The sequence below is a fragment of the Trichoderma citrinoviride genome, assembly GCF_003025115.1.
Source record: "Trichoderma citrinoviride strain TUCIM 6016 unplaced genomic scaffold BBK36scaffold_8, whole genome shotgun sequence".
Classification (NCBI taxonomy): Eukaryota; Fungi; Ascomycota; class Sordariomycetes; order Hypocreales; family Hypocreaceae; genus Trichoderma; species Trichoderma citrinoviride.
In genome coordinates, this window is record NW_020194716.1 from 537,872 (window position 1) to 565,790 (window position 27,919).

General features: G+C 55.2%; 9 protein-coding genes across 9 annotated transcripts; 7 read left to right on the forward strand and 2 right to left on the reverse strand.

Moving 5' to 3' along the window:
• Positions 1–1,773: 1,773 nt before the first annotated feature.
• Positions 1,774–3,965, forward strand: BBK36DRAFT_1159806 (nucleotide sugar dehydrogenase; the record flags this gene model as incomplete). Its single annotated transcript, XM_024894230.1, has 3 exons — positions 1,774–1,900; positions 2,139–2,605; positions 2,694–3,965. The coding sequence occupies 3 exons, from the start codon at positions 1,774–1,776 to the stop codon at positions 3,963–3,965; spliced, it is 1,866 nt and encodes a 621-aa protein (XP_024748985.1).
• A 576-nt stretch (positions 3,966–4,541) lies between these two features.
• BBK36DRAFT_1121231 (hypothetical protein) lies at positions 4,542–5,693 on the reverse strand (the record flags this gene model as incomplete). Its single annotated transcript, XM_024890802.1, has 4 exons — positions 4,542–4,838; positions 4,941–5,199; positions 5,312–5,447; positions 5,594–5,693. The coding sequence occupies 4 exons, from the start codon at positions 5,691–5,693 to the stop codon at positions 4,542–4,544; spliced, it is 792 nt and encodes a 263-aa protein (XP_024748986.1).
• A 1,424-nt stretch (positions 5,694–7,117) lies between these two features.
• Positions 7,118–8,211, reverse strand: BBK36DRAFT_1159808 (hypothetical protein; the record flags this gene model as incomplete). Its single annotated transcript, XM_024894231.1, has 3 exons — positions 7,118–7,477; positions 7,540–7,900; positions 7,961–8,211. The coding sequence occupies 3 exons, from the start codon at positions 8,209–8,211 to the stop codon at positions 7,118–7,120; spliced, it is 972 nt and encodes a 323-aa protein (XP_024748987.1).
• A 1,350-nt stretch (positions 8,212–9,561) lies between these two features.
• Positions 9,562–10,568, forward strand: BBK36DRAFT_1121056 (hypothetical protein; the record flags this gene model as incomplete). Its single annotated transcript, XM_024890780.1, has 2 exons — positions 9,562–10,300; positions 10,363–10,568. The coding sequence occupies 2 exons, from the start codon at positions 9,562–9,564 to the stop codon at positions 10,566–10,568; spliced, it is 945 nt and encodes a 314-aa protein (XP_024748988.1).
• A 2,108-nt stretch (positions 10,569–12,676) lies between these two features.
• Positions 12,677–13,381, forward strand: BBK36DRAFT_1141619 (hypothetical protein; the record flags this gene model as incomplete). The annotated part of the gene is made up of 1 exon (XM_024893464.1): positions 12,677–13,381. The coding sequence occupies one exon, from the start codon at positions 12,677–12,679 to the stop codon at positions 13,379–13,381; it is 705 nt and encodes a 234-aa protein (XP_024748989.1).
• A 1,831-nt stretch (positions 13,382–15,212) lies between these two features.
• Positions 15,213–16,986, forward strand: BBK36DRAFT_163671 (tripeptidyl peptidase precursor; the record flags this gene model as incomplete). The annotated part of the gene is made up of 2 exons (XM_024897748.1): positions 15,213–15,773; positions 15,910–16,986. The coding sequence occupies exons 1-2, from the start codon at positions 15,228–15,230 to the stop codon at positions 16,984–16,986; spliced, it is 1,623 nt and encodes a 540-aa protein (XP_024748990.1). The 5' UTR covers positions 15,213–15,227.
• Positions 16,987–17,803: 817 nt separating this feature from the next.
• BBK36DRAFT_1135533 (DHS-like NAD/FAD-binding domain-containing protein) lies at positions 17,804–21,341 on the forward strand. Its single transcript, XM_024892673.1, has 2 exons — positions 17,804–21,070; positions 21,168–21,341. Exon 1 carries the CDS (start codon positions 18,236–18,238, stop codon positions 21,068–21,070), a length of 2,835 nt encoding a protein of 944 aa, XP_024748991.1. The 5' UTR covers positions 17,804–18,235; the 3' UTR covers positions 21,168–21,341.
• Positions 21,342–22,180: 839 nt separating this feature from the next.
• Positions 22,181–23,723, forward strand: BBK36DRAFT_1202396 (selenocysteine lyase-like protein; the record flags this gene model as incomplete). The annotated part of the gene is made up of 2 exons (XM_024897217.1): positions 22,181–22,310; positions 22,453–23,723. The coding sequence occupies 2 exons, from the start codon at positions 22,181–22,183 to the stop codon at positions 23,721–23,723; spliced, it is 1,401 nt and encodes a 466-aa protein (XP_024748992.1).
• Positions 23,724–26,036: 2,313 nt separating this feature from the next.
• BBK36DRAFT_1169377 (acid protease) lies at positions 26,037–27,658 on the forward strand (the record flags this gene model as incomplete). Its single annotated transcript, XM_024895304.1, has 3 exons — positions 26,037–26,264; positions 26,508–27,450; positions 27,531–27,658. 3 exons carry the CDS (start codon positions 26,037–26,039, stop codon positions 27,656–27,658), a joined length of 1,299 nt encoding a protein of 432 aa, XP_024748993.1.
• Between the last annotated feature and the right edge of the window lie 261 nt (positions 27,659–27,919).

The following is a 27,919-nucleotide window of genomic DNA, read 5'->3' on the forward strand; positions in this document are numbered from 1 at the left end:
CCGTATTCTGGCATGGATATGGACATGCAATCTTCAAGGCGCGCACGGCCGTTCCACTTGATAGATATGGCGTTACTGCATGGGGATGCAACAGGGGTCCTTCTCGATGGTGTGGGTAATATCGGACGGGATGCGGGTACCAAGTATCTATTCCGTAGCATGTACGGAGTACAACTGACAGGCAGAATCTTGATGCTCTCTTCTGTCTGCTTGTGATGGCTTGTCCCTTCTTGTAGGTACACGGAGACTCGTATGTACCTGCTGGCAATTTCCCTCCAACGAGGCATGTGCCCTCATCATCATCATGGCTGTGGCTTAAGGATGCCATGGTGCCTCGTCACACCACGTTAGTAGGCCTGTCATGCCGAGCGGCCACAGCCTGAACGACCCTCCGTGAGCTCCATGAGCCACAAGCATCCAAAAGCGCGCAAGCCTGAAAGCGGCGACGCAGGAACCACGTGTGTATCCGCGGTGCGTGGCCCGGGTTTGGATTGGCTGGCAGGGAGGTTGTTTCGGACGAAGAGATGGCAGCTGGTCCTTGGGGTGGCGCGATGACGGGAGATGAGGAAACACTCGCAAAATCAAGAATGATAGAGCTCTCAATAGAAAGGATGATGTACTTGACTTGAAGTGATGGTAGTAGTAGATACTTGTATCTAGGACAGAACGAGAGAGGTACACAGATCAAAGAACAGGGTCGTTGATTGAGGCTGCATGCTCCGAGACAAGGCTTGGCAGTAAACTCACCGCTTTTGTGCGGAATCGCGGATATTTTTGGACGACGTTCCTGACGAGCTCTGGGACTCGTACATGTACCTGGCATGACAGCACGGCCAACAGCCACCGGGTCGTACTCGTAATGCTCTACAGTACCGCGGAACCGGGTCCCAACTTGGCCACTTCTCGTACGAGTAATCAAACACGACGCCTTCAGCCTATTGCGTCGCCAGTCGGGGTTGAGTGGCTGCCCCTCCGTATTCCCTAGCGCGAGGGCGTCCCTGAAGGATCCGGACGCGGCGGGGACAGATTTGCACCGGGCTGGCCGCACTCGGAAATCACTCGTAATACGTGCAAGTGCCTGATTTGCAGCACGCGGTTCAGGTACATTGCGATAGGAAGCTGAGTGATGAACGGCCTTGGGACTGCTGTCCGTAGCATCTGATGCTTCTGTACTCCATCAGATAACGACAACTCAAACTCAACCACTCAGCAACTTATCGAGGACTCACATTTCACATGCCACAACAGCTGAGGTCGAATTGAGTTAGCATCAGGGGTCTTGTGCTCACCATCTGATCATCCCATCGACCCCTCCAACAATGGAAGAGACAGAAAAAAATTGACGACGCTAACCAGAGTCTTACAAGGCTCGCCAGGCTCGTACAGGGCACTTGCAGGGCACTTGCAGGGGCTCTCTCCAGGCCCGCGTCCATCGATAACGGGCTGCTGCCCAACCGGGCCTAGCCGCGCGTGCATTTCCCGCTCTGCTGAGTAAATCGTACACGCAGCCAACATGGACTATTGCCTTTCCCGCCAAGCCGCGACTTTCCTATCCCCAACTCCTTTTTCTTTTGCCCTTTTGTTAGTGCCAGCATTGTGTCTTCGTCTATCTTCGTTTATATCTCGCAAGACGAAACCATAGCCAGACGGCACCGGGCTCGATCCATATACCCTCATTCAAGGATCCCCATCCCCTCGTTGAAGTCGTTGCCTGCAAGTTTTTGGTCGCTTCTCTTTCTTTGGCCTTGCGATCCACCAGCCTCTACATACACCATGGCCTCCCTCACCGATGCAGTTGTCGACTCGGTCAAGTCGCTGAGCCTCAATGGCTCCGCAAACCAAGTCAACGGCGACAAGATTGCCATCCGCAACATCTGCTGCGTCGGCGCTGGCTATGTCGGTGAGTCACCCCTGCGTTTCGACCATGTGCCGTCGTCTGTGTAGGTGGACGGAGCCTGGCGTGTCTTGTATGTCGACCGCCTGGGGGAGCTCCGCGGGGCGAGCAGAGGACACGTCGTGGCCGGCTGGCTGTGCACAACTCTGCCGAGATGCCATTCATCCGTTCATTGATTCATTACACGGTCATGGTCACATCCCCCTCAACCGCCGACCTGTGCTGACCAGGCTTCGCTCAACAGGTGGCCCTACCGCCGCCGTCATTGCCTTCCAGAACCCGCACATCAAGGTCACCGTTGTCGACCGAGACGTGACCCGTATCCGCCGATGGAACTCGCGCCATCCCCCCATCTACGAGCCCGGCCTGCACGACATCGTCCGCATTGCCCGTGATGGCGGCCGCGAGACGAGCATCTCGGGCGAGCCCAGCGAGGGAACTGGCTCCGAGAAGGGCGAGACCAAGGTGGCTCGCCGAGAGGGCAACCTCTTCTTCAGCACCGACGTCGCCGGCCACATCGCCGAGGCTGACATGGTCCTCGTCGCCGTCAACACCCCTACCAAGGAGCGCGGTGTTGGTGCCGGCAGCGCAACCGACATGACCGCCTTTGAGGCCGTCACTGGCTTTGTGGCCCAGTATGCGCGCGAGGGTGCCATCATTGTTGAGAAGAGCACTGTTCCCTGCCGAACTGCACAGCTGGTAGCCGACACGGTAAGTAGCAGTATAATGCATATACCAAGGCTTCCGTGGCCTGGGCGGTTTGGTCGTGATCCGATGCTGACCCAATTCTTCGTTATAGCTTGCCATGCACCGCCCTGGCGTCCACTTCGAGATTCTGTCCAACCCCGAGTTCTTGGCCGCCGGTACCGCCGTCAACGACCTTCTCTACCCCGACCGAATCCTCATCGGCTCTGCCCCCACCCCCTCTGGCAAGCGGGCCGCCGAGGCTCTGCTCGAGGTCTACGCCGCCTGGGTTCCTCGCGACCGTATTCTGACCACCAACGTGTGGTCCTCTGAGCTTGCCAAGCTGGTTGCCAACTCCATGCTGGCCCAGCGTATTTCCAGCATCAACTCCATCTCCGCCGTCTGCGAGCAGACTGGCGCCGACGTTGACGAGGTTGCCCGCGCCATCGGTGTCGACCCCCGTATCGGCAACAAGTTCCTGATGGCCGGTATTGGCTTCGGCGGCAGCTGCTTCAAGAAGGATGTTCTCAACCTTGTCTACCTGGCCGATACCATGGGCTTGCCAGAAGTCGGCGAGTACTGGAGACAGGTCGTTAAGATGAACGAGTACGCCCGTGATCGTTTCACCAACCGCGTCATCAAGTGCCTCAACAACACCCTCGTTGGCAAGAAGGTCACCATCCTGGGCTATGCCTTCAAGAAGAACACCTCTGACACCCGTGAGGCGCCTGCTCTGGAGATGATCAAGACGCTGCTGGAGGAGCGGCCCCGAGAGATTGCCGTTTTTGACCCTTGCTGCAACCCGTTCGTCGTCAAGAACGAGATCAAGGCCCTCCTCGGCCCCGAAGTCGCAGCCAGCGTCCATGTGTACGGCAATGCCTACGACGCCTGCAAGGACAGCACGGCCGTCGTCATCGCCACCGAGTTTGACGAGTTCCGCAACCAGCCCGTCGCCGTGCCTGTTCCCGCTCCTGTCGACCAGGTCGTGCCCAAGATGCTGGGCCGCAAGCCCAACCCCAAGTCCGACCCGAGGCCGTTCAAGGACTCGACCCCGACCGAGAACGACCTGTTGGCGCTGCACAAGCACCTGGTGCAGCGCGACGGCCAGACCTCGGACGATCCCTTGGATCGATTCAATGTCGAGCCCGACTGCCCCGAGGACTGCCCCGACTGTATCCAGGCCCGCGAGAGCAAGGACCACGGCTTCGCCACCGGAATGGGCAGCGCCGAGGAGTACAAGCCCAAGGAGCGCCTGGACTGGGTGCGCATTGCCGATACCATGGCTAAGCCTCGATGGGTGTTTGACGGCCGTGGCGTCATTGACTCGCGCGAGATGGTCAAGCTGGGAGTCCGCGTCGAGAGTGTCGGCCGCCAGCACCGCTTCTAAGGGCGTTTACTACTTTGTCAACAGTTCTTCTTCTTGTTCGAGGGCAAATGCTGCGACCTTTGAGCTACTCCTTTTTTGTTGAGGCTGTGCATCGGTAAATGCAGGCGGGCCTATAACAAACTTCCTTGTATCTGTTTTAATTAAACATTGGGATGACATTGTATGGCGGCAGATGTGAGACACACTGCTTGACTTGGGAAGGGATATATGCGTTGCTGGCTTTGGTGGCCAGCTGGAAGAGGAAAAGGGTGATCCAAACGGCCACCATACACGGGTTGTGACTTGATCACAACCTCTAGAGATAGATTCAACAATCTAGCGAAGAATACCTGTTATGAGTTTTTATTTGTGAAGAATGTGGACGAACAATTTGTATAGGTAGGCAAGCATATATAGAGTTTCAAAAGGGATAGCCAACCTCTGATCATTAAAACGTCTTGGACCATCATAAGTGCAGCTTGTCTTTTACGCCATCCATTTCTCTAATGCCCATCGCCAATGGGAATGTCCCCAAGTCTAATACTATGGCAGGGACACAGAAACATCCAATGTCCCTAGAAAGCGGAAATCCAAAACTCAGACACTACTCTTAGCAGCCTCCTGCGTAACCCTCGTCACCGTCTCTTCTCCCCCCACAACAACCCCACGGACAGCAACTCCCCGATCAGGCGCAATCGAGAAGCCGGCGTACATGTAAGCGAGCACGACGACGTACTCTGGGAGCAGCGCCATGAGGCCGAACGCGGCGGCGTTGCCGACGACGGGGTTGAAGAAGGGCGAGGAGGAAGAGTCGTTTTGGCGGGCGACTTGGAGGAGGCCGAAGATGGTGCGGGTGAGGAGGAAGGGGGATGCGAGGAGGCCGGCTCGGATGATCTGTGCTCATCAAAGCATTGTTAGCTATTCCATGCATGTATTTGATTAGAAGAAGGTTGCTTCTGCTGTGAGTCTGTGAGACTCGGTGGGTGGTGGACGTACGGTTCGACTGCTGGGCACAAGAGTATCCTTTCTCCGCCGGTAGAAGAAGCTCATGATGGCGACGAGGGCGGCGTGCATCACGGCGAAGACAATGTATCCGACGAGGGTCAGCGTGCGGCTGAGATGCGTTGCGGAGGGTGTTCCGAGGGAGGAGATGCCCCCGCCGGCGGCGAGGAGGCCGATTGCTATGATGATTGTGGCGCGCATGAGGGCCGTGATGGTTTTGGCGCGGGAGGGGGTGGTGTAGTTGTCCAGGAGGCTATCTCGTATGTATTAAACTTTGAATTTCGTTCGATGTTGCTTTTTAGGAAGGGAGATGAGGGAGGGGGAGAGGGGGGAGAGGGAAGAGGGAAGTTGTTGGCGGGACTTACATGATGCGGACGAAGCCTAGTGTTGCTATGATGAGAGGGACGACGCCTACGTTGAGGAGGACGATGGCGGCGGAGTAGAGGCCTATGCTGGGGGATTGCTCGAGGGCGATTGTTACGGGGCCGCCTGCGAGACGGACTGTTTCGTTGCTGAGGGGTCAGCATGCTATTCAACATGTATTGGCTTTTTCTATTCTTGTTGAGGGGACAGTTGGGGGGAAGTTAGTAGGTGAAGGTCCGTACTCAGACTGAAAGGAATGAGAGGCCACCAGGCAAGTCGAGGACGGATCTGGCCGTTGCGGTGCATGAGCTTGATGGCGGCTGGGACGATGGGGACGTAGAAGATGATTTGGGCTATGCCCAGGGATTCATGCGGGTTGAGCATCTTTTGTAGCTTGCCCTGTAAGGATTTTCAAAGAGTTTATTGGAATGTCGATAGAAACTAGTTGTCGAGTGTTGCCTCGAATCGAAAGGCTTTAGTATACATGAAGAACTTCTTAGATCGAAACATAAGGGTATCAAGCCCTTCTTAAATCTAACAAGTAGCTGCTATCCCCTCGCCTTTCAAGTCTCAGCCTCATATCGTAACACCGACGAAAAAGCCCACCGCCAAACCCAACCCACCGCCAGCAACCCCACGCAAGAAAGCCGCCTCAGCTGAAGCATGAACAGCCTCCTTTGACGTCGTCGCGATTCGTCCGCCCCCGGAACCCGGCAGTGCGGAATGCCCATGTGGAGGTTCAAGGATAATCTCGGGAGATTGTTTGCCGCGCGGCGACCAGCTCGTGGCATGATACCTTAAGGGGAATGAACCCTTGTCATATGCGTCTTCAAGCTTTGATGGACCTTATAAGTTTGGAAGGGGGGAGGTCCAGCATGACTTAGACATTTGTTTGGGGCTTGATGGTGATTGGTGTTCCTGGCGGGGGACTTCGTGGCATAAAGCCGTTTTAGGCTTAACCCTGGACTATTCGTTGATCTAGTGCCTGGAGGCTTTTCTTCTAGTGCGAAAGTCGGTGTTAGTTGATGCTTTCCTCAGGTTGGGGTGGCTTGGCTTCGATGCTTGAGCCGCGAGGGGATTTGATAGCATGCGAGATGATGATCCTCATACAGACGTTAAGATACGCAGTAGTGCTTGGAGTCTGTATTTTAACACGAGGTGTCGAGGGAATATGGGACAAGAGCTTGATGATTCATAGACTTGATGCGAGTGTCAGTGACGCTGGTGAACTAGTCTGATTGCTTCGTGCAACAGTGCCGCGATGTGGTGGTCAAACACCTGAGCTATTTGCAACGATTAGAGTTGATTATGGCTGAATGGTAATTCCATGTTGTCTAGCTGCTCGATTATGACACTCCTAGAATTGGCACGCAAGTTATGCACAAGTTTCCAAATAGGAAAGTATTGTCTCAAGGGGTGGTATAGAAGATGGAGTAGATAAAGCAGGTATATGTACAGACAGCAAGGTCTATAAGCGTTTATAAAAATACTTACACCGTCTTCTGGTTAACTACATTATGTCTTCACGATTTAACTGGCCAGCAGATATTTTGATCAAACACAGTCCTAGGGTACCTCTACCACTGTCATAGTAGTTATGAACAATAGCCGAGTATATACGGGCACTAGCAAAAGTAAAGAAGAGCGATGAACTTTGATCTAATCCTGATGAGATGATCTAAAGAAAATATCCTCCTTAAAGCCTTCTTACCAATCTAGGTCGGCTTCCCACTTTGCTATCCTATTTCCATGTGGAAACAAAGGCAGAAATGAGATTTCTTCCCTCTGCCTTTACTATCTCCATGCTCCTAGTTTGCGGTAATCGCTGGGGCCGCACCCCGGAGCGACAGTGCACACACAAGATCCCACTCGTCAATGTATGCAGTGGCCGGGTCATTGGATGATGCTGCACCCTCAAGGATACTCCGGACTCCCGTGGCGGAGACGATGTGATCTCGAATTGTGATTCCGTGCTCTGGCCACTTTTCCCTGACTTGTCTTTGGCATTGGGCAGCGTCTTGACGAGCCTCGGCAATGAATCTCTCTCGTGCTTCCTCAAGCGTCCAGCCATCCGCTGCGTAGTTCCTTATATGATTATCAGCTCTGGTTCGGACGGCTATATATGGTAGTTGAGCAATGCTGCACAGCTGGAGCAGTCGAATGTCGGGCTGGTGTGGTTGATATGTCAGTTGAGTGTCTATGGTTGGAGCCTAACAAGGACACAACGTACCATCGTCAAGGTTGTATCGTGGACGAGGACCACAGTGTCGAAGGCGAATAGCTGGTGCTCATAAAAGTACCTAAAGGCTGGCACGTCCAGGGTGCCCGCGCCGGGAGTGTCAAATAGAACCAGATCCGGATGGTGGCGAGTCTCATAACGACCCGAAGTCAACGTGACTTGGCTCGCACCCACGGGGGCGGCGGTGGCGTCTCTGTTGAGCACGCCGCGGAGAGCATTCACCAGCGATGACTTGCCGACATTGACATTTCCAACAAAGACAACATTCTGCTTGCCCTTGACATAGCCGAGCGCCTTTCGGGCTTTGGCTATAAGGTTCTTCGTGATTTTCGGCTCGTCTGGGGAGTAGCCTCTATCATGACAATTAGACATATGTGCGATATTTGCTAAAGATAGGAACGGAAGGGCTTACAGTTCTTTGAGAATCTCTCGCTGTTTGGCTTCGCTCTGCTGCATCTCGCGCAGTTGGTCTCTCATCTCGTTCAGCTGCTGCTGGGCTTCGCGTGTACGCTTGTCCGCCTCTGCTCTCAGCTGGTTCGCCTGTGCTTCGCGTGAACGCTGTTCCTCCTCTGCTTTCAGCCGTGCTTCCAGCTCTTCCACCCTCTGTCTCAATCTTTCACTCTCCTCATTGCCGCCAAATAGGCCAGAGAGTGCAGCACCCATACTTGTCACGACTGGGATCAATACTTGCGCGATCAACAATTGCCACGGTATCTCGGCCATGAAAAGGACGGAGAATTTGCCAACAAGACTCGAGGCAACAGAATGGTTCAAGACATCAAATATGAGTAAAAGAATCAGAACCCAAAGGTAAGGAGCCAGAGTATCTTATATTCAAGTGCGGGGTACTTATCCAGATGTTGTTTGGCAGTAAACGGCCAGTGGGCGTTGTTGTTGTTGTAGTAGGCCTCCCGCATTAAGCCACCCAACAGCGTCGCCAGTCAACAAGTGATTTGCTGCCGTGCGACGTCTGATTCGCTTTCTATCTCCTTGCCTGAGGCAATTATAGCATTGGATGACAAGGCAGATGGAGATGATGAATAAGATTTGTGCGGATTTTATGTTTCCTCATCTCATATCCTGGGAATTTGTTCAATCATTCATTATTGTTTGTGGTGTTGTGGGCTGTATCTGCGTGAGCCGAATTTTGTTGTAGTTTACATCTAGCTTCGTACGATTCAGCCAAACAATACCAGCTTAAGCTTCAAGGAGGCAAATGCATATTGATAACTTATCAGTAGATACGACCATAAGGCCATTGCGTTCTTCTTTCCGTCTTTCTGATAGCCGGCAGAGAGCCGTGACTGACTCTTCCCGAAACGGGTAAACGGCCGTCGCGATCTCGTTTCGCATGGCGTTTCGCCCTGTCACGGCTCAGTCCGGCTCTTATCACTCGCAGCTAGATTGTTTCACCGCCCGGTCAAGGAGCCTGGGGGCGTCGTTTTGCCATTGACTTTATCCTACAAGTGCGATTACATCTCTATATGCCCTTCTTTCATCGATGATGCGATCTCAATTGCTAGAGGAACAATCGGCTGGTTTTGATTCCACGTGGCAGAACCATGACTCGTTCAATGGGCGACTCGATCCGTTGGGAAGGCTTCAATGATCTATTTGGCAATTGATTGTCTGCATATCTTTGAAGTGCTGGAGCAATCCATCCCACGGTGCATGCCGGAGAAGACGGCTGTATCAAGTTAATTGTCCAAGTCGAGCGACGCTGGCCACGTTTCAGTGAAACAACCTCCTGCCAGGCTAACGAGTAATGAAGCTGTCATCACGTCCCTTGCCTTCTAATACACGACACCTTCCAGAATAAAGGCCTGGAAAAGACGAACTCTGGTCCTACCTTACAATGTTAATCTGAATCTTCATCAGAGCGGCATCTTGTCTGTCTCCTCCGGCTTTCCATTACATGCACCAAACACACCTTTGCTACGATCAACGTCAATTTCACGAGCTTTGACGGTTTGCATTTGACAATCTGGAACTGGTGAAGCACAGGGTTGCGCCATGAGGGCCATCTTCTTTGTCCTATTCACGGTTGTAGCCGGAGAGGCGCTGCCCCCTGATGCAATTCCCGTCAAGTGTGCCGCCATCTGCGGGCCAATCGTCGAGCTGAGTTCCATGTGCAGCCCAAAGAGGTCATTGGGGGATTTGGACAGCCGGTCTCTGAATCCGAGAGAACCTGCCAGACATGCTAGGAGACACGATGGGAAACGAGTCGAGGAGGAGGAGAGGAGGGAAAAGCGGTTCTCGGTGATCATCCCAGCGCCGACGACGTTCCCTCCAGATCTGGTAGCTGGATCGTATGTTCCGGCATCGTCTCCAGCGGCTTGGGAAGCACCAGCAGCGCCGGCACAACCGCCGGCACAGAACTACGCTCCTCCGACTCAGCCGCAACCCACTCCGGCCCCGGCACCGGCTCTACCAACTACGTCAAATAGCTTGACCCCGACGCCGCCTCCCGTGGCGCCTCCGTCCCCCACGCCGTCGAGCGTACGACCACCGACCGTTTCCGTAGGGACGAAGAAGCAAATGACTGTATTACCGACGAGTACCTCTGGGCATCGCACATCAAGCACACCAGCCAAGACAGTTTCTGGCGGAAGCATTGGTGAAATGACTAATGGACGGGAGGAGATGGAGAACGCAGAGGAGAAGTGTGTATGCCAAAACACGAGCTTTAATGTGGCAGAGATTGCTGGGCTATGCGCGAGCTGCATCGGGATGATTGCAGATACGCAAAACGGTAAATTCTTCAAGATCTATACATCTGCATCGCGGACACGGGAAGCTGACCAAGTGATGCAGATATGCAAGTCATCATGTCTGTGTGTGGCTTTCCCTCACAGCAATATAGCCCGGACAAGGACAAGTTGGCGAGCAATATCTGGGTCAAGGCAACGAGGCCTACGGCTGGAGCCACGGCAAACGGAGCTTCTCGGTCGACTCGGTGTGTGAGTATTGGGGCGATAATGGGAATGGGCTTTACGATTGGGGCCTTGATGATGCTATGACATGACTTCTCCTCTTACAGGCTTCTCTTTCCCCTTATCTTTCTGAACATGTACATACCTACCTACACATACACACAGGCGAGAATACAGCGTGTCATTTACATGAATACACTAAACATCCTGGGCACGCCGGGATGCGAGTACTCTTAATCGCATGACTGGCAAAGTCCTTGGGTCCGACACTTCTGAACTATTTACCGGCAATCCATCTTACCTATCAGACCAAAGTCCTGATTGCTATGTAGGTAAATGTAGCATTGACATGTTTGGGCCGTGATGCGCCAGCTCGAGGTGCATTCAACACGACAAACCGGGTTGATCAGCAATGCACGGTTGTTGTCTACACACCATGCCAACACTGGAACATGTTCAGCTTACCCTTTACTCGTGATCGACTTACATCTCATCGAGCAGCCGATAGCCCGGATTGGCCCAATGCTGGCGAATGGGCATCCCATCTTACGGCATAGCCTCTCAACTACCTGCATCCACAGCCGCAAGAGTGGAAAACTAGACGCGTTCGTATACACCACAAGGGGGTTGATGACGCTCGGATCGACGCCGTGCCTCTCCGTCCGTATGTAGGTGAGTTGCGACATCAGCAACCCAACAGTCTCCCGTATTGTCACAAAACACAAGCTGCTTCTTTAAACTGAAAGAGGCCTGAGACTGATCCCCCTTTGCGGAACGAACTGCTGGCGTCCGGCAATGGCTTAGCCGGCTGCAGTCGATAAATCGGTGAAGAAGGGCTAGAGCGGGCACCAGTGACAGCCTTGATGGGAATTATATGAGGTTATTGGCGGATCGTGAGGCTATAGTCTCGCGTCTTACAACGCTTCTTCGACCTAGGGCCGCACTACTGAATTAACCTGAAGAGCTGCTCCAGGTTATCAAGTCCACTCATATTGCCGAGTCACAATATCAGCTCATTTCTATGTATCGTCTATAAGTCTTGCGGACTGGCCGAGGAAAGAAAGAAAGATGAACTGTCTGGAAATTGACACCACACCACGAAGAAACTGAAGCTGTCACCTGTCACGTTGGTAATTTCGCCGCATGCGCGTATCAAGGCCTATGAACGTCTTTGGATGACGCGCATGTGGCCATCTTTCCCAATGGTGACAAGTCATTTGAAGCTGACATGTGCTTATACCAATGTACAGTGAGATGAGAGGAGATAATAGTATGGAGTTTGCACACCACCTTTTTTGGCTCGAATGCAAGGCAGCCAACTTACTCCGTCAAAAGGCAGGGCCCGTGACTTTGTCCATCCGCACCTCCATCCGCAATTATAATCGCCGTCGATGCCCAGTTCCAGACCGCTGGCCTGTCTTGAAATTGAGCATGCCTTGCGCACATGCAGTGGCTTGACTCAGTCTCAGACGTTGAAATTACGCCCACACACCCGAAAGTGGACGGGAACCGCATGCTCTCAATCTCAACCAACGTCAAAGACATCTGATTTCTCGGCGATAGCCTCTCTTCCGCCTTGTCAATTTCACGTATTGGCGTCGGTCTTAGCGTGGCGCAACGTCTGGTATTAGCCTCCGATTATTGCCTCTTAGATACCCAACCATCGAGGGCAACTCGCCACCTATCACAACGACGGGAGAGCTTTTCCAGTGTTTTCATTCTTCTTACTAGCCGGCCCGAGTAGGCTTTACTGTAGCTCTCTGGCGATTCGCCCAATGAGGCGGATGAGGAACGTTATCCACAGCTCAGCGGTGCGAAGAGGCTGCCTGTTTCAACTTGAGTCTATAAGAGGCTCGACTGATCGGCCGACGCCTGTTCGCAATCAGGCTGGTGTCTCTGTTGTTGGTAGCTGAGCCGGACGGCGCATATCTCCATTGGCTGGGGGTTGTTTGTGACGGCTGCTTGCAGAGGGCATCTAATCTCTGACCTCCCTCTCCCTTGAGTTGCTTCACTTTTATATTCACCCTCTGTGATCGCCTTCTTCCGATCTCCTCCTCATTCATTCTCCATCATCAGGTTGTTCTTCCATCGGTTCTATTGCTGTATCGGCATCCTGATCACATATAGACTTTTTCTCATTTGGACAAGGGCAAACACTCGTACACATACCTGATACTACAACATCATCACATATCATGGAACACAATCGATCAAACAGTCGGCAACTTGCCGTACCACAAGCTTCCACCTCGGCAACACAGCTGCGCCATCGACCGTCCTTCCGTGATCGCTTCTGGACAAGGACCAGCGCAAACTACGACGGCGAGGACGATGTCATCTCCAAGAGTCAGCCCAGTCCCGTCAAGAAGAGCGCCTACGTTCCCACGAATGCGGCCTCTGGCTTCGCGAGAACAGCATCATCGCCACGCGAGCAGTCCAGACGGAAACAGTCCCGGCAAGAAGAGCCGTCGTCATCTAGCAAGGACACCGGCATCAACGTTTCCGTTCGATCACCACTTGGCGATCTCGCAGCAGGCCACCTGTACGTCCCCACCGAGTCCGATCTCGAACCTGCATCTCCGACTGGGCGGGATACTACCACCGACTACGCCACCTTTATCGCCGCCGCGCAGAACGAAGAGCGCGTGCGCCATGCGGCGTCTCAGAGGCAGGGAGGAGCGGCGGTGGCGGCGGTGCGCAACAGCAGCCAGTACCGTGACAGCGGGTACTATTCGTCGTCCAACGGCGGAGGAGGAGGAGGAGGGCGGCCTTATTCGCCGTCTCTGCCGTCGTCGGCTGGGGCGAAGGGGCAGCAGCTGTCGGGGAGGTCGTTTGGGCAGCGCATTGCGGAGTATATCAAGCCGCCGAGGGATGAAGCTGTGGCGGCGGTGCGGCGGTGATGAGGGATGAGAGATACTGGACGTGCGTTTTTGCTTACGGGGCAGATGTGGATGTAAAGTTGAAGGCTCAGTGATTCAAGGTTTGTAGTGGTAGTTGGTGATACTAAGAGGGTTCCAGCGATGTCTTACCTCGGTTCACATGGCTTGCATGGGTAATACAGCGTCAGATACACAGCAGGAAGGCGTTTCGGAGGGACAGGAATAGTATTCACATCATTTTAGTAACAACTTATTAGTACAATCAAGGCACTTTTCCATTTCTATCCTTTCTCAAAGAAGACTGTCAGCAGACTACATACATGTACTAGCCACTTACATCTCGGGAGCCGTCTATCTCCATCTCATTATTGATACCCGATTCTCTCAACCACCCGCCACATCCCCTGTCGATCCGCAAATTAAAGCCAAGAGATACGGTAGCGGCAGTGTCAAATGAAGCTTAAAAGCCAAGAAACGAGGGCTTGAAAAAGTTCCCTCCTCTCGACCTCCTTTTCCTGGCCTGCATCTCCGATTAGCTCACATCTCGACCGGCCCGCCCTGCCTGTCTCAGACTGCCGTGGATCTCATGAGAGACATTCTGCCTAGGATGGCGTGGAGCAACGGGAGCCAACAAATTGTCTCTCCTTACTCATCTGCCCTGTATGTAATGCTACATGACCGGGCGCCTCCGTGCAAAGGTACTGAGACGCCAGGATGAATGCTTGGAATGACGAGCGGAACAATGGCTTGGAATATCGACACGAATATAGAGTACAGACACTATATACGTAGTAGTACTATTACGTGTTCGAATATCCCTCAATAGCTCCATCGTTTCTATTCTTCTCCTGCTATTGACAGAAAATGTCCAAACGCGGCGAGTCCACAATTCATTTCGCGTCGACGCTATTTCAGTCAATTCTCCAAAATAGGCGGCTTTTACATGAATCGGGCCCTGCCGATCTCTGCCTGTGCTGTGCTGTCTCGAGATATTCGTCCATCTCCACATATCGTCCGCCTCTAGGATCGCGATTTAGCAGCAACCAATACCCAGCTTTGGCAATCTTGGACTAGTATCATACTATGACTAGTATCTGTATTCAAGAAGCAAACCGGGCGTAACCCAGTTGGGCAGCTCGCAAGTTATCCTCGCTCGAGGATCAATCGCCAGACAACGCTTCAGATATGCATCTTTGGTACCGTCACTAGCATGCCTCGAAATGCCTTGGAGAGCAATGGACTGTACTACTAGTATCCGTATTGCGTACCTAACACTCGCAGGCCGTCTATTGCTGAAATCAGGGTAACATGGCGTCCTTGCAGGGTCGCAGCCGAGCATGTTTGTTCGTCCTCGTGAGATGCAACTATCGGAGCACACAATGTTGCTCCTCCTCCATTGGCCTGTCCTCGTCGTCCAGCCGCATCTCAACAAGGCAATTACAAGGTAGGGGTAGTATCAGCCGGGATAGGGTTTGACATCTGCTCCTCCGTACCCCAGCATCAGATAGCTTGTTCCTCCAAGGCATTTGCTAGGCCTGTGAATGGCCGAGCTCGGCATTGCTAGCATTTGCTACCGCGCTGCCATCTCTCTTGGCAAACAAATGGCCCTTATGGATGTCTCACATAAACGCGGGCACACAAGCAATGTCTACCACTAGGCGGACGACTAGTAGTCATTGCACGGATCACAGGCTGCCAATTTCGCATTCCCTAGCCATGGCAGGAAGGCGAAGGGGGAGGGGAGCAAGTTTCGATCGGAACAATGCCACCATGTGGTCTGGTCTCCAGAGGTCGCCGTTATATACCTGTCACTCCCACCACGTCTTCGTCTCGCTTCCTCAGCATCGCTTCGTGAAGCACAGCAAATATGAAGTCGGCATTGCTCTGGGCGGCTCCCCTCTCGCTGCTGGCGGGCCTCGGTGCCTGCGGGAAAGCCTTTGACGAGGTTTTGGACGTCCCGGAAGGATGGACGCAGCTGAACGATGCCGTCGATCCCTCGCAGCATATACGGCTGTCGATTGCTATGAAGCAGCCCTACATTGACGAACTGGAGGCCAAGATGGCAGAGAAAGGAAACCGTCTGTCAATGGAAGAAGTCCGCGAGCTGCAGACCCCAGCCCAGGAGGACATCGACAACGTGCTGCACTGGCTCGCGGAGAACAATCTCTACGGTGTTGTCGAAAAGGACTTCATCCGTGTCTGGACGACCGTCGCCAAAGCCGAGCCGCTGCTCAAGATGAAGCTCAGCCGCTTCTCGTACGAAGGCAAGCCGTCGGTGCTGCGAACGACCAAGTACACCATCCCCGACTCCGTTGCCGACTCCATCAGCTTCATCAACCCCATCACCAACTTCATGTCGGCGCGCCATCGGGAAGGAGGCCTGACTTTCCGACTTCCTCCGTCCAAGGGCGCTGTCCTCCCATTTAACACGACGGCCTATTGCGCCGGCAGCGTGACTCCGTCGTGCATCTCCCAGCTCTACAACATCAACTACTCGCCCGCCAACACCAGCTCGCCCTGTCATCTTTGGCGTGGCTGGTTTCCTTGAGGAGAACGCCAATCTGCAGGACCTGCGGCAGTTCCTCAACCAGTCGGCGCCCAACGTGGCTAAGACGGGACGCACCATCAACGTCGAGCTGGTCAACGGCGGCGTCAACTCCCAAGTGCTGGCCGAGTCCGGCGATGAAGCAGCCCTGGACGTCGACTATGCCGTGTCCTTGGGCTTCCCCACCAACGTCACCTTTTACTCTACGGGAGGCCGCGGCGTCAAGCTGAACGACGACGGACAGCCCATCGAGGGCGAAGACGACGATAACGAGCCCTACCTGGAATTCTTCCAGTACCTGCTGGCCAAGCCCGACGGCGAGGTGCCGCACGTCCTCTCGCTGTCGTACTCTGACGACGAGCTGTCCGTGCCCCGTGACTATGCGAAGCGCGTCTGCAGCCTGTTTGGCCTGCTCACGGCTCGCGGAACCTCCATCATCTTCGCGTCCGGCGACGGCGGCGCTCGCGGCGGCCGAGCCTCCAACTGCGTGACCAACGACGGCACGAAGCGTCCCGTCACCATGGCTACCTTCCCGCCTACCTGTCCCTGGATCACCTCGGTTGGTGCCGTCACCAACATTGCAGAGCCTCCCAACGGCGCCAGGTTCAGCACCGGCGGCTTCTCGCAGTACTTTTCCCGACCCAAGTGGCAGGACGACGCAGTCGACGGCTACGTCAAGGAGCTTGATGGTCACCTGGACGGCTACTATAACGAGTCGATGCGAGCCATCCCCGACGTCTCGGCAGTCGGCGTCGCCTTTAGTATCATCTCCGGCGGCTACCAGAAGTCTCTTCAGGGCACCAGCGCCAGCGCCCCCGTGTTTGCCTCGATGATTGCCTTGATCAACGACGCCCGGATGCGCGCCGGCAAGAAGTCGCTGGGCTTCCTGAACCAGCACCTGTACTCGAGCAAGGTCAAAGCCGTGCTGCAGGACATCACGGCGGGAAAGAGTGCGTCTTGCATCTTCAACGAGACGGACATACCCGGAGGCTGGCCGGCGACGCAGGGCTGGGATGCCATTACGGGGCTGGGCGTGCCCAAGCGGTTCGACAAGCTGATGGAGGTGCTGGTGAATGTATGATTTGTTAGCTTCTAGTCAGATAAAGAGCACGACATGTACTGTAAAAGAATATCAAGAGATATCAATGGCTTGTTCAAGAGCTGATGTCAAGTGTTGATGTCAAGTAAAGTGAGGCATCCAGTCGTTGTCATTGAAGGTTGAATCGGTCAATTCCGGCCATGCCCCAACTGCTCTAGCGCTCAAGCTGTCAACTGAACCGCAGTGCTATGTATCAAGAGCTCCAGCGGTACCCACAGCGCATCCCCCGCCAGGGCTGGCGCACCTTAGCAGCCCAGGCCCGCTGAGGGTCGCTAGCCACGCGCTTCAGGGCGCCGGACGGCCACTGACGGCGCCTGCGGGCCACTAACCGCCGGCGCCGCTAAGCCCGCCTCGGCAGTGGACAACACCCGCGACGCTCGAACCTCGAAATCACTGGCGCGTCTGATGCCTCTCACCGACATCGACCGGGGGCTCAGCTCGAACCTCAGATTCGCGCGTTTCTCTGGCATCCCGTGTCTTGAGTGACTCCAATCCCGCTTCTGCATAGCGTCTGCATCATTTCTGCGTCGGCAATCGTTCCTTTCTTTCCGTTACAAAACACTTTGCGTCGAATATCCGGGCCTCTCGCCAACGACGTCCACGCCTCTTGGTTCGCGCGCCCCCAACAAAACAAACCATCACTTTTCGGCCAATTCTTCTTGTCTTCGTATCAGATCCTCGAGTCATCTTCGATAAATTCAATAGCCGAAGCTGGGGATCCCGTTCCAGATCCAGTTTCCTTCGGATTAACGCCTTACCCGAACAATCTGGCCGGGCGCAGCTGCAAGGGTCTCGCACAAACCGCCTCCTCTCCGCACTCTCGCAAGCGCCGTCACCACGATGCCGATTCCTGCTGTGCGCTGCATCAACTCGATACAAGTGTAAAGCCTCGGGTGATACAGATACGGGGCGCGGTTCCGGGCTCTACTGCTCGGACAGCCTTGGAACTTCTGGCGCCGCAATATCATCTTGGCTGAAGCTGCCGCTTCTGCCTTCATTTCGTTTTCTCCCTCTTCTCCTGATAGCATCTTCCACGCCTGGCGACTGGCTTCGCTCGCTTCAAGATGCCCACGCAGCACGTCGAGCCCGAGTCTCACGCTCTGCTGCAAGATGTCGCAAATGCTCTCTTCAAGGCGCGGAAGGTGGTCGTGATTACCGGCGCGGGCATCAGCACCAACTCGGGCATTCCGGTTCGTCCTTGGACCTGGCTGAGGTGCTTGGGACTTGGCGCATGCTGACTGCTGATCAGGATTTCCGCTCTGAAAATGGCCTCTACTCGCTCATACAGGCTCAGTTCGACGCTGCGAGCCAGCCTACGCGACCGGCCGAACGAAGCAAGGCCGACACCAGCGATGGCGGAGAGGAGCCTCGCCCGACGGAACGTAGGATGACGTCGCGGGAGGCTTCCCCAGACCTGGACGAGGTTACTCGACAGCTGAAAGAGGATATCGAAGCGCGCGCCGAGTCCAAGATACCCGCTGCGTCCAGTCGAGCCGCCGGCACGCAGCCAGCCGTGGCCGTTTCGGATGCAAACGCGTCAGAGGGCGTTGGCTTGAGCACTCCGCGTCTCAAGCCCGCGCTTCCCTCCACGCCCCAGCCGACGACGTCTCCCCTCTCTTCTCCTCCCCGAGAAGACTTTATGCTTCCCTTGCCCTCATGGTCGTCATCATCGATTCTGCGAGCCGAAGATCGTAAGCGTATCACCGATGCCTCTCACAATGTCGTTTCGTCTCCTCTCTCCTCGCCGCCGCCGGTCCTCTTCGATCCCTTCCACCCATCCTCTCCTTCCGACGAGAGTAGGAGCCGCCGTAGTAGCACCACGCCGTCCGAAGCGGAAGAGAACCCACCCAATGCGATGCCCGCTTCCCAGACATCCAACTTTGGAAAGGCGACACTACCCAACATGAAGGGCAAAGACCTCTTCGACGCTTCGATATGGTCGGATCCTACGAGAACCTCCGTCTTCTACCAGTTTGCAACGTCTCTACGGCAAAAGGTCCGCGACGCCGAGCCTACAAGCTCCCACAAGTTCATCAGCCACCTGAGGGATCGGGGCAAGCTGGTGCGCTGCTATACGCAAAACATTGACCAGATTGAGGAAAAAGTCGGCCTGTCGACGTCTCTGCTGGAGGGGCCGGGCAGTCGAGGACGCTTCTCGCGCAAGTCGACGGCAAACGCTTCGCAGCTCAACAAGATGGTGGAAGAAGTATCCAGCGGTGAGAGCGGCGCGTCTGGTCATGCCAGTGCGTCCAGCCAATCATCGAACGGATCGAGTGAGCAATCACCAGCAGACTCCTCCCAGCCCAATAGTAAGACGGAAGAGGAAGACAGTGCTGGCAGCAGCAGCACCACAACCACCACCACCACACCGCCAGATCAACCCAAGCCGCCCCCAAGAAAGGAGCCGCCGCGTTCTGGTGTGGAGTGCGTCTTCCTGCATGGCTCGCTGCAGCTTCTGCGATGCTTCCTCTGCGGGCAGGTGTGCTCTTGGGACGACGACGATCGCGAGGTGGAGACGCTGTCTGGCCTGCAGCCTGAATGTCCTCACTGCGTTGGCGCCACGGAAGCGCGCCAGGAAAGGGGCAAGCGAGCGCTGGGCGTGGGCAAGCTGCGTCCCGACATTGTGCTGTATGGCGAGGAGCACCCGAGCGCCCACCTCATCAGCCCCATCGTAACGCACGATCTCGCCTTGTACCCGGACATGCTTCTGATCCTGGGGACCAGCCTGCGGGTCCACGGGCTCAAGGTCATGGTTAGGGAGTTCGCGAAGACGGTGCACAGCCGGGGCGGCCGGGTGGTCTTTGTCAACTTCACCAAGCCGCCGGAGAGCTCCTGGGGCGACATCATCGACTACTGGATCCAGTGGGACTGTGACGCGTGGGTGACCGACCTCAAGGTGCGCATCCCAAAGCTCTGGCAAGATCCGGAGCCGCCAAAGCCCAAGAAGAAGCGCGACTCGGGAGGGGCCGCCGACGACAATCGGGAGGAGAAGAAGAGACCGCCTGCACAGAACCCGGTTGCCTTGCGCGACACCAAGGTGAATGGCGCGTACTGTACGCTGAAAATCCTAAAAGAGCTACGCAGGATTACGCACACGTCCCCTCCGCCTCCTTCTTCCCTTTCCCTTGCTGTCGCCCTTGCAGGTGCGGCTCCCCCTTCATCTCCATCAGTCACTCAGCCGCCATTGAGCCGTGGCTCGACTGCCATTACGCACCCCGATATCACCGCATCCGAGCCCCCGACTTCTGTTGAGGCCGGCATTCGACCTAAAACCATGGACTCTCCGCGCATCAGCACGCCAAGGGGCAAGGCCAAGCGACCGCGCAAGTCTGCGCCGGGAGCCACGGACAGGCCTAAGCGGACGCCATCGACATTGAATCCAAATCATGGCCGGTCCAAGAAACCCGCGGCGGAGGCCACAGAGAAGCAGCAGCAAGAGGTGCCTGAGACGCCTAGCCAGCCGCCAACCAGCACGGTAGAGGAATTCAGCTCGATCCTCCATTCTGTCAAGTCCAACCCACGCATACGGAAGAGGAAGATGATTGACGGAGAGGAGTTCGTATTTCCCGCGGTTGGGAAGAAGCGCGGCGCGGTGGATAGCCTGTACAAGGGTCCGGAGGGAGACACGAAGAAGCTGCCGCCTCTGCGCCCCACGCCCGAGGCGATACCAGCATCACCGGTGGCGGCCCTGCCATTGGAAGTCGGGGGCTCCGCGGAGGAGCCTCTGGCGTCAATCTCGGTCAACGTACGAGCAGCAGCAACGACATTTGCGCGGCCGGAGGCCTTTTACATCCAAGATCCGCTGGTGACACTGCTGGAAAAGGCACCGCAGTGGAAGACGCTGGAGGCGAAGCAGGGCGAGGCGAAGCGCAGCAAGCGGCGCGTATCCAAGAGATTCCTCCCGATGCAGATGGAGACCAAGGCGCAGGCTGAGGCCAACGCGGCACTCGCACTGGCGGGCCTGAAAACGAACAGCCCCATGATGGCCGAGGTTGCTCATTCAGTGCCCGGCGGCGGCTTTCCGGAGCTGGCCAACTGGGCGGCCACTTGGAGCTGCAAGAAATAGGATTGCAGGTCGGGTTGGTGTTTCAACTGCTGGTGACTGACGGTCTCCAATCTTCTATGCGGGGAGTATCCTGCACATTTAACACCTTCTTTTTTTCTTTTCACTTCTTGGCTTCTTTCTTTCGATAGGGATTGTGGTTTTGATAGACACCCACAGCGGACAGCGGTACCATAGGAAGCCGACACATATGATGAGCATTTACACCGGTGTTGGCGGTTATAATGATGTTTGACAGGACAGGGTTTAGGGATACAGGACGTTGTGCCTTTTTTTCTTCGTCTCTCAACTGCTCATGGGGCACACAGTTAGGAAGTCATGAGGTTTGGCCGAGGTGTTAGACAAGGCTCTGAGCGTGGTGCATATTTGCGCCTTTTTTCTCCTTCTTATTATCTGCTTATACCTAGGTGTTGTTCACAGATGAATAGACTTGGCAGACTCTACATCTGGTCTCGCATTCACATGTCTCGCGTATCTCTCTTCTCATGCAGAGGGCTTACAGTCGGTTAGTGGCGGGCTATGACTCTAGCCAGGAGGATTCCCTCGTTCCCCCTCACGAAAGGGCGCAGATGCTTGTCTTTTTAGGCGTTAGCCTTGGCGATGACGGTCATACGCGGCATGTACTTGATTTCCGTGTCCGCAATTCACCTGATACGGTACCAAAAGAGGGCAGTTGGCGTGAATCTGTGATGATCTACTACTGACCTATTCCCGTTCGTTGTGCGTTTAAGCTTTGGTGGGGTCTGGATGGTAAGGCCGAAGCCGCTCGTTTGGAGGCGGGGCAGCGAGGATTGACATGTGTGAGATGGAGGAAAGAGTCAGACTTGTCAATGCAGCTGAGATGTGAAGTTTGACCTGTCATTGCTTAAAAGGGCGTGATATGGTCTACTTGTTCGTACGGTGATTCATCTGCTATATCGATTGAGACACCGGTTGCGGAAGCGAGTGAGTCTATTCGCCGGAGAGTTCCAGAAGAGGGTGAGTGGCGCATGGGCGTTGAGACTGCGAGTGATAAATACTGAAGCTGTCACAGGCACTTGGCTGGGATTAGACGAGAAATCCGACACTCCTTCGAGAAACTGTGTCTAAAAGAATCATTACTTTGGCCGAAATATGGCGTCTTTGCCGGTTCGTCAGCGAGAAGAAGGAGAGGCGAGGGTTGGTGAGGATGGCTTCAAGGTGTTTGGCGGCGAGATGAAGAAGGACTTTTTGTTTGCTCCCGAGTGGACAAACCTCAACCACGGTGAGTGCCCTTCTTCTTCTTCTTCTTCTTCTTCTTCTTCTTCTTCTTCTTCTTCTTCTTCTTCTTCTTCTTCTTCTTCTTCTTCTTCTTCTCTCCTCGCATGCATACCCATTGATTTGTACTCATACTGATGCCCTTCAAGGCTCGTACGGCACCATCCCCAGAGCCATCCAAGCGAAACATCGCAGCTACCAAGACGACATCGAGGCCCGGCCCGACCCCTTCATCCGCTTCGAGCACGCCCGCCTGACGGACGAATCCCGCGCGGCCGTGGCCTCCGTGGTCAACGCGCCCGTCGAGGCCGTCGTGTTCGTGAACAACGCGACCGAGGGCGTCAACACGGTCTTCCGCAACATCAAGTGGGACGCCGACGGCAAGGACGTGGCGCTCTACTTCTCGACCGTGTACGAGTCGTGCGGGAAAGTGATTGACTTCTTGTACGACTACCACGGCGAGGGCCGGCTGTCGAGCCGGGAGATTGAGATTGCGTATCCGATCGAGGACGACGAGATCCTGCGGCGCTTCCGGGAGACGGTGAAGCGGGTCGAGGGCGAGGGCAAGCGCGCCAAGATCTGCATCTTCGACGTGGTGTCGTCGCGGCCGGGCGTCGTGTTTCCGTGGGAGCGCATGGTGGCGGCGTGTCGCGAGCTGGGGGTGCTGAGCCTCGTGGACGGCGCGCAGGGCATCGGCATGGTGAGGCTGGATCTCGGGGCGGCGGACCCGGACTTCTTCGTGAGCAACTGCCACAAGTGGCTGTTCACGCCGAGGGGGTGCGCGGTGTTTTACGTGCCCGTGCGGAACCAGCATCTGCTGCCGTCGACGCTGGCGACGAGCCACGGGTATGCTTCGCTGACGGGCAAGAGGAGCGGGCCGCCGGCGAAGCAGGACGCGGCCAAGAGCTTCTTTGTGAACAACTTTGAGTTTACGGGGACGAGGGACTACTCGCCGAGTTTCTGTGTCAAGGACGCGGTTGCGTATCGGAGGGATGTGCTGGGTGGGGAGGAGAGGATCCTGGCGTATCTGTGGGACCTGAACAAGAAGGGGAGCAGGCTCGTTGCGGAGAGGCTGGGGACGGAGGTGCTGGAGAACAGCAAGGGGACGTTGACGAACTGCGCCATGGCGAACATTGCGCTGCCTCTGTGGAGGGGGGAGAAGGGGGCTGATGAGGGCAAGGAGGGGGATGTCGTTGTGGCGGCTGAGGACGGGGACCGGGTGGTTGTGTGGATGATGAGCACGATGGCGAGGGACTATAACACGATTGTGCCCATGTTTTGGCTGGGGAGGAGGTTTTGGGTGAGGATGAGTGCGCAGGTTTACTTGGATCTGGGGGATTATGAGTATGGGGCGGAGACGTTGGGGAAGTTGGTGGAGAGGGTTGGGAAGGGGGAGTATAAGAGTGCTGGGGATGGTTGAGGAGATGGAGATTTGGGGACCTAGAAGGTAAGGATTAGGTTTGCAGATTATGTTGTTTGGTTTGTCAGTTTAGACGTTGGCGTTACTGGGATGAAGCATGCCAAACGATGAGCTCAATAAACAAGAGGTATGAGGCCAGCCGGGATGAAGCATGCCGAACGATGAACACCATGAACGAGAGACGTGAGGCAAGCTGGGATTCGGGTTCTCAGCTTAGAAACAGGCTGTGACTGATTCGTTCCAGAAGAACCACCTCGTGTGGGAAGTAGACATCCAGCACATGTAATTCATGACTCTCTGTGTTCTTCCATATACTACTCCGTACATGATTCTCCGAGGCTTGCCAGGCTCGTCAGGCTCGGAATTACCCTGCACCCATAGGAAGGTCTATGGACAATATGCAAAGGGGGTGTTTGGGAAAACAATCGAGCGTTTGAAAGAGATGGTCAATATTTGCCTCGTCAACTGTAGAGGATTCACTGCAACAATAGGTAGTTGAGCCGACGTCTTCTCGATGATGTATTGATATAACAAGCTGCAAGGCCAGCCAACACTCGCTTCAACCACTTCTCTCCATGGAAATGCACAGTGCCTCTCGGCATCATCAATTCATCCGGAACAGGAGCCGATCAGAATAAGCAGCAATCAATCGAGGCCGCCGCATGAACAAGCTTAGTTTACGGCAGGTCTGGACCGCAATCCACATCAAGCGATTGCATGACATGATCGCCGGCTTCAAGGGCCCTTCTAAGAAGGTTGTACCGGACTTCAAACGGCCATTTCCCTTCAAAGCTGCCTGTTTTCGATAGATGCGTTCACTAGCGGAGAGAAGAAACAATCACATCAATAAGTACTAGAGATGAAGAGAGAGGCTTTTTGATGATGGTGGTTCAGTGATACTGTATTACTATGGGATATCCCAAGTGGGCGCTACGTTGCCAGTTTCAGAAGGAACGGGGTTGTCTTTTCTGTCGAACCGCCAAGCGCCGGGATTCTTGGAGACTTTGGCGCTGTTTCAGCCTCTGAAACATCAGCATTTAATGGAACGACTGCCTCCGTGGAGCGGCCTTGGTTTGGTTGGCTGGGGAGGCGTTTCGGGGATAATTTTCTTGCTGGGGGTGTTTATTATCGCTTGGCTGTGAAACGTCCATTCGGGGAGAGGAGGGAGTTTGGTTGAAGGTGAGGCGTCTCGTGGAAGCGTATGGAGTGCGTAATCCGCGTTTTCACTCGTGTTATGAGTGCGTATTGTTAGGCAAATCAATGGGCTAGGGCTTCGAGGTGTTCTTCTTGATGCTGCTGCTTGGATGGCACACTGTATTCCATATTTGGCCGAGATTGAAGCATGAATAGCCGGAAATTGGTATGATGATGAAGCAGCTCCTTTGGCAAGATTCGCAACTCTACTGCTCTGCTTAGGCTATTACACGCACATCTCAGTTGTAGTAGCAACTATCATCAACATCAATCATATACTGACTGCCACGTACCACCTCACGAGACAACTTACATAGTACTACACTCACCACATCATCTCGCACAACCCTCCTCCGTCTGCTGCCCAGCCTACGCAAACCACCTCCCTCCGGATCCGCGGCACAGCAGCATGACTCCGGTCCCCCCCCAGGCTAACGGACCAGGATTCTCCAAGGCCAGCCAGTTGCCGGCCCAAGGCCCTCGCGGCCCCACCCATTGTGAGGCGTTCTTTGTCTGACGCTTGCCTCCCCGGGGCAGGGCAGAGCCATTCTCCACTTGTGCCCGTCGACGACCAAGGGGGACGACTTACACAGCAATACTACGTCCGTATGGCCTTGTTCATGCGAGGAAATGAGTCGACGAGAGGCTGCGAGGAGAATCACTAGTAAGAACATGGGGATTTGGAGCTTGTTAGTGGTGGACAGGGGGAGCGGATGCTGGTAGATGCTGAGACTGTCCGCGTCTCCCTCCTTGTTCTGGTGCCTCCCCTGGTTCCGATCGGCCATCGCCAAGTTATCGCCAAGTAAACGGACGTGTATATACTAGATATAGATATATATATCATGCCCTCTTTTCGTTTCTTTGCCTTTTTCTTCTTCTTTTCTTGGCCAGACCTCTGCGAGGGACCGAAATAACAAAGTCTTTTTTTTTTTCTTCGTTTCCTTTTCTTCTTCCCTTTTTGCTTCAGTTCTCTTCAACAAAGCCACCTGGTGTGGTTTTCTTTCATCCCCCCCTTTTTTCTTGTATATACACATACTTGTCAAATCAACCCTCTCTTCACAAGCTCCTTTTCCTTCTGAGTATATACCTATCCCAAGTCACAAAAACACATCATCCGCAATGCACTCACGACTCCTTCTAACGGCCCTCTTCCTGGGCCTCATCGCCCTGGTCTCGGCCTCGGCCATCCCCATCCAGAAGCGCGGCTCCTTCAAGGTCGAGCGGAGGGCCAACCCCAACTTCACCGGCAACGACGGCCTCAAGGCCATGGGCAAGGCGTACCGCAAGTTCGGATGGACCATGCCCCAGGAGCTCAAGGACGCGCTGGCGGTGCGGGAGGCGGCCGTCGTGGCCCGCCGGGCTGCGGCGGCTGCTGCTGCCGCGCAGGAGGCTGCTGCGAAGAAGAAGAGCAGGCGGTCGTTGGTGGATCTTTTGGGTGAGCTTGGCCTGCTTGGGGGCAACGGTGGAAACGGAGGAAATGGAAACGATAACAATGCCAATGCCAATGGCAACGCTGGCAGTGGAAGACATCACCACGGCAATGGAAACGGCAACGGCAACGGCAACGGAAACGGTCAAGGCCAGGGCCAGGCCGGAGGAAACGGCACTCAGATCGGAGGCAACGGAACGCAAACGGCCCCGGCGGCCCCGGCCGCAACCCAGCCCGCCTCCGGCCAGGTCGGCAGCGTGACAAACACCCCCGAGGGCAACGACGTCGAGTTCCTGTCCCCCGTCAAGATTGGCGGCCAGACGCTCAACCTCGACTTCGACACCGGCTCCTCCGACCTCTGGGTCTTCAACACGGCCATGGACCCCTCGCTGACGGCCGGCCACATCCTGTACGATCCCACCAAGAGCAAGACCTTCAAGCAGATCCAGGGCGCGCAGTTCCTCGTCCAGTACGGCGACGGCTCCGGTGCCGAGGGCGTCGTCGGCACGGACGTCGTCGACGTCGGCGGCGCCGTCTTCGATGCCCAGGCCGTCGAGATTGCCACCGCCGTCACGCAGCAGTTTGTCGACGACCAGCAGAACGACGGCCTCATGGGCCTCGCCTTCTCCACGCTCAACACGGTCCAGCCGCAGCAGCAGAAGACGTTCCTCGACAACGTCCAGAGCTCCCTCGCCGAGCCCGTCTTCACGGCCGACCTCAAGAAGGGCCAGCCCGGCACCTACACGTTCGGCGCCGTCGACGCCACCGCCTTCCAGGGCGACCTGACCTGGGTCGACGTCGACAACTCGCAGGGCTTCTGGCAGTTCAGCAGCGAGTCGTTTGCCGTCAACGGCGGCGCGACGCAGCAGGCCACGGCCGGCGGCCAGGCCATTGCCGACACGGGCACCACGCTGCTGCTGGCCGACCCCATCATCGTCCAGGGCTACTACTCGCAGGTCCAGGGCGCGCAGAACGACGCGCAGGCCGGCGGCTTCACCATCCCGTGCGATGCCCAGCTGCCCGACTTGGACCTGGACGTTGGCGGAAAGTACGTGGCCCGGATCAGCGGTTCGGACCTCAACTTTTCGCCCGTGTCGGGAAACAGTAAGTTTGCTACCCTATTCCTCTTTTCCAGAAGTTATGTACATGGAATTTCAATGGCTGACATTGTTCCTTTTCAACAGCTTGCTTTGGTGGTCTTCAGGCAACGACGCAGGGCGGCCTGGGTGTCTATGGCGACATCTTCTTCAAGTCGCAGTTTGTGGCTTTCAACATTGGCAACAACACGCTGGGCCTGGCTCCTCATGCGTAAAGGCGAGAAAGGCGAGATGAAAGAACGCTGGAATGAAAAGAGAAGGATAGAAACAAGCATAGAAAAGGAAATGATGAAAAAGACTTTGTCTAAAAAACAACAGCCTTCAAATGCTCCGTGATTGGCGGTAAATCAAGTAAAGAAAGCCTCCGTATCCTTGGAGAGTAGGGTAAGGGTTTGTTGTTGTAGAGAACATTGAAGGCTTGCCGATGGCCTTGTTGTGCTGTGGAACACCCTCACTCCGTAACCGACGGATAATTT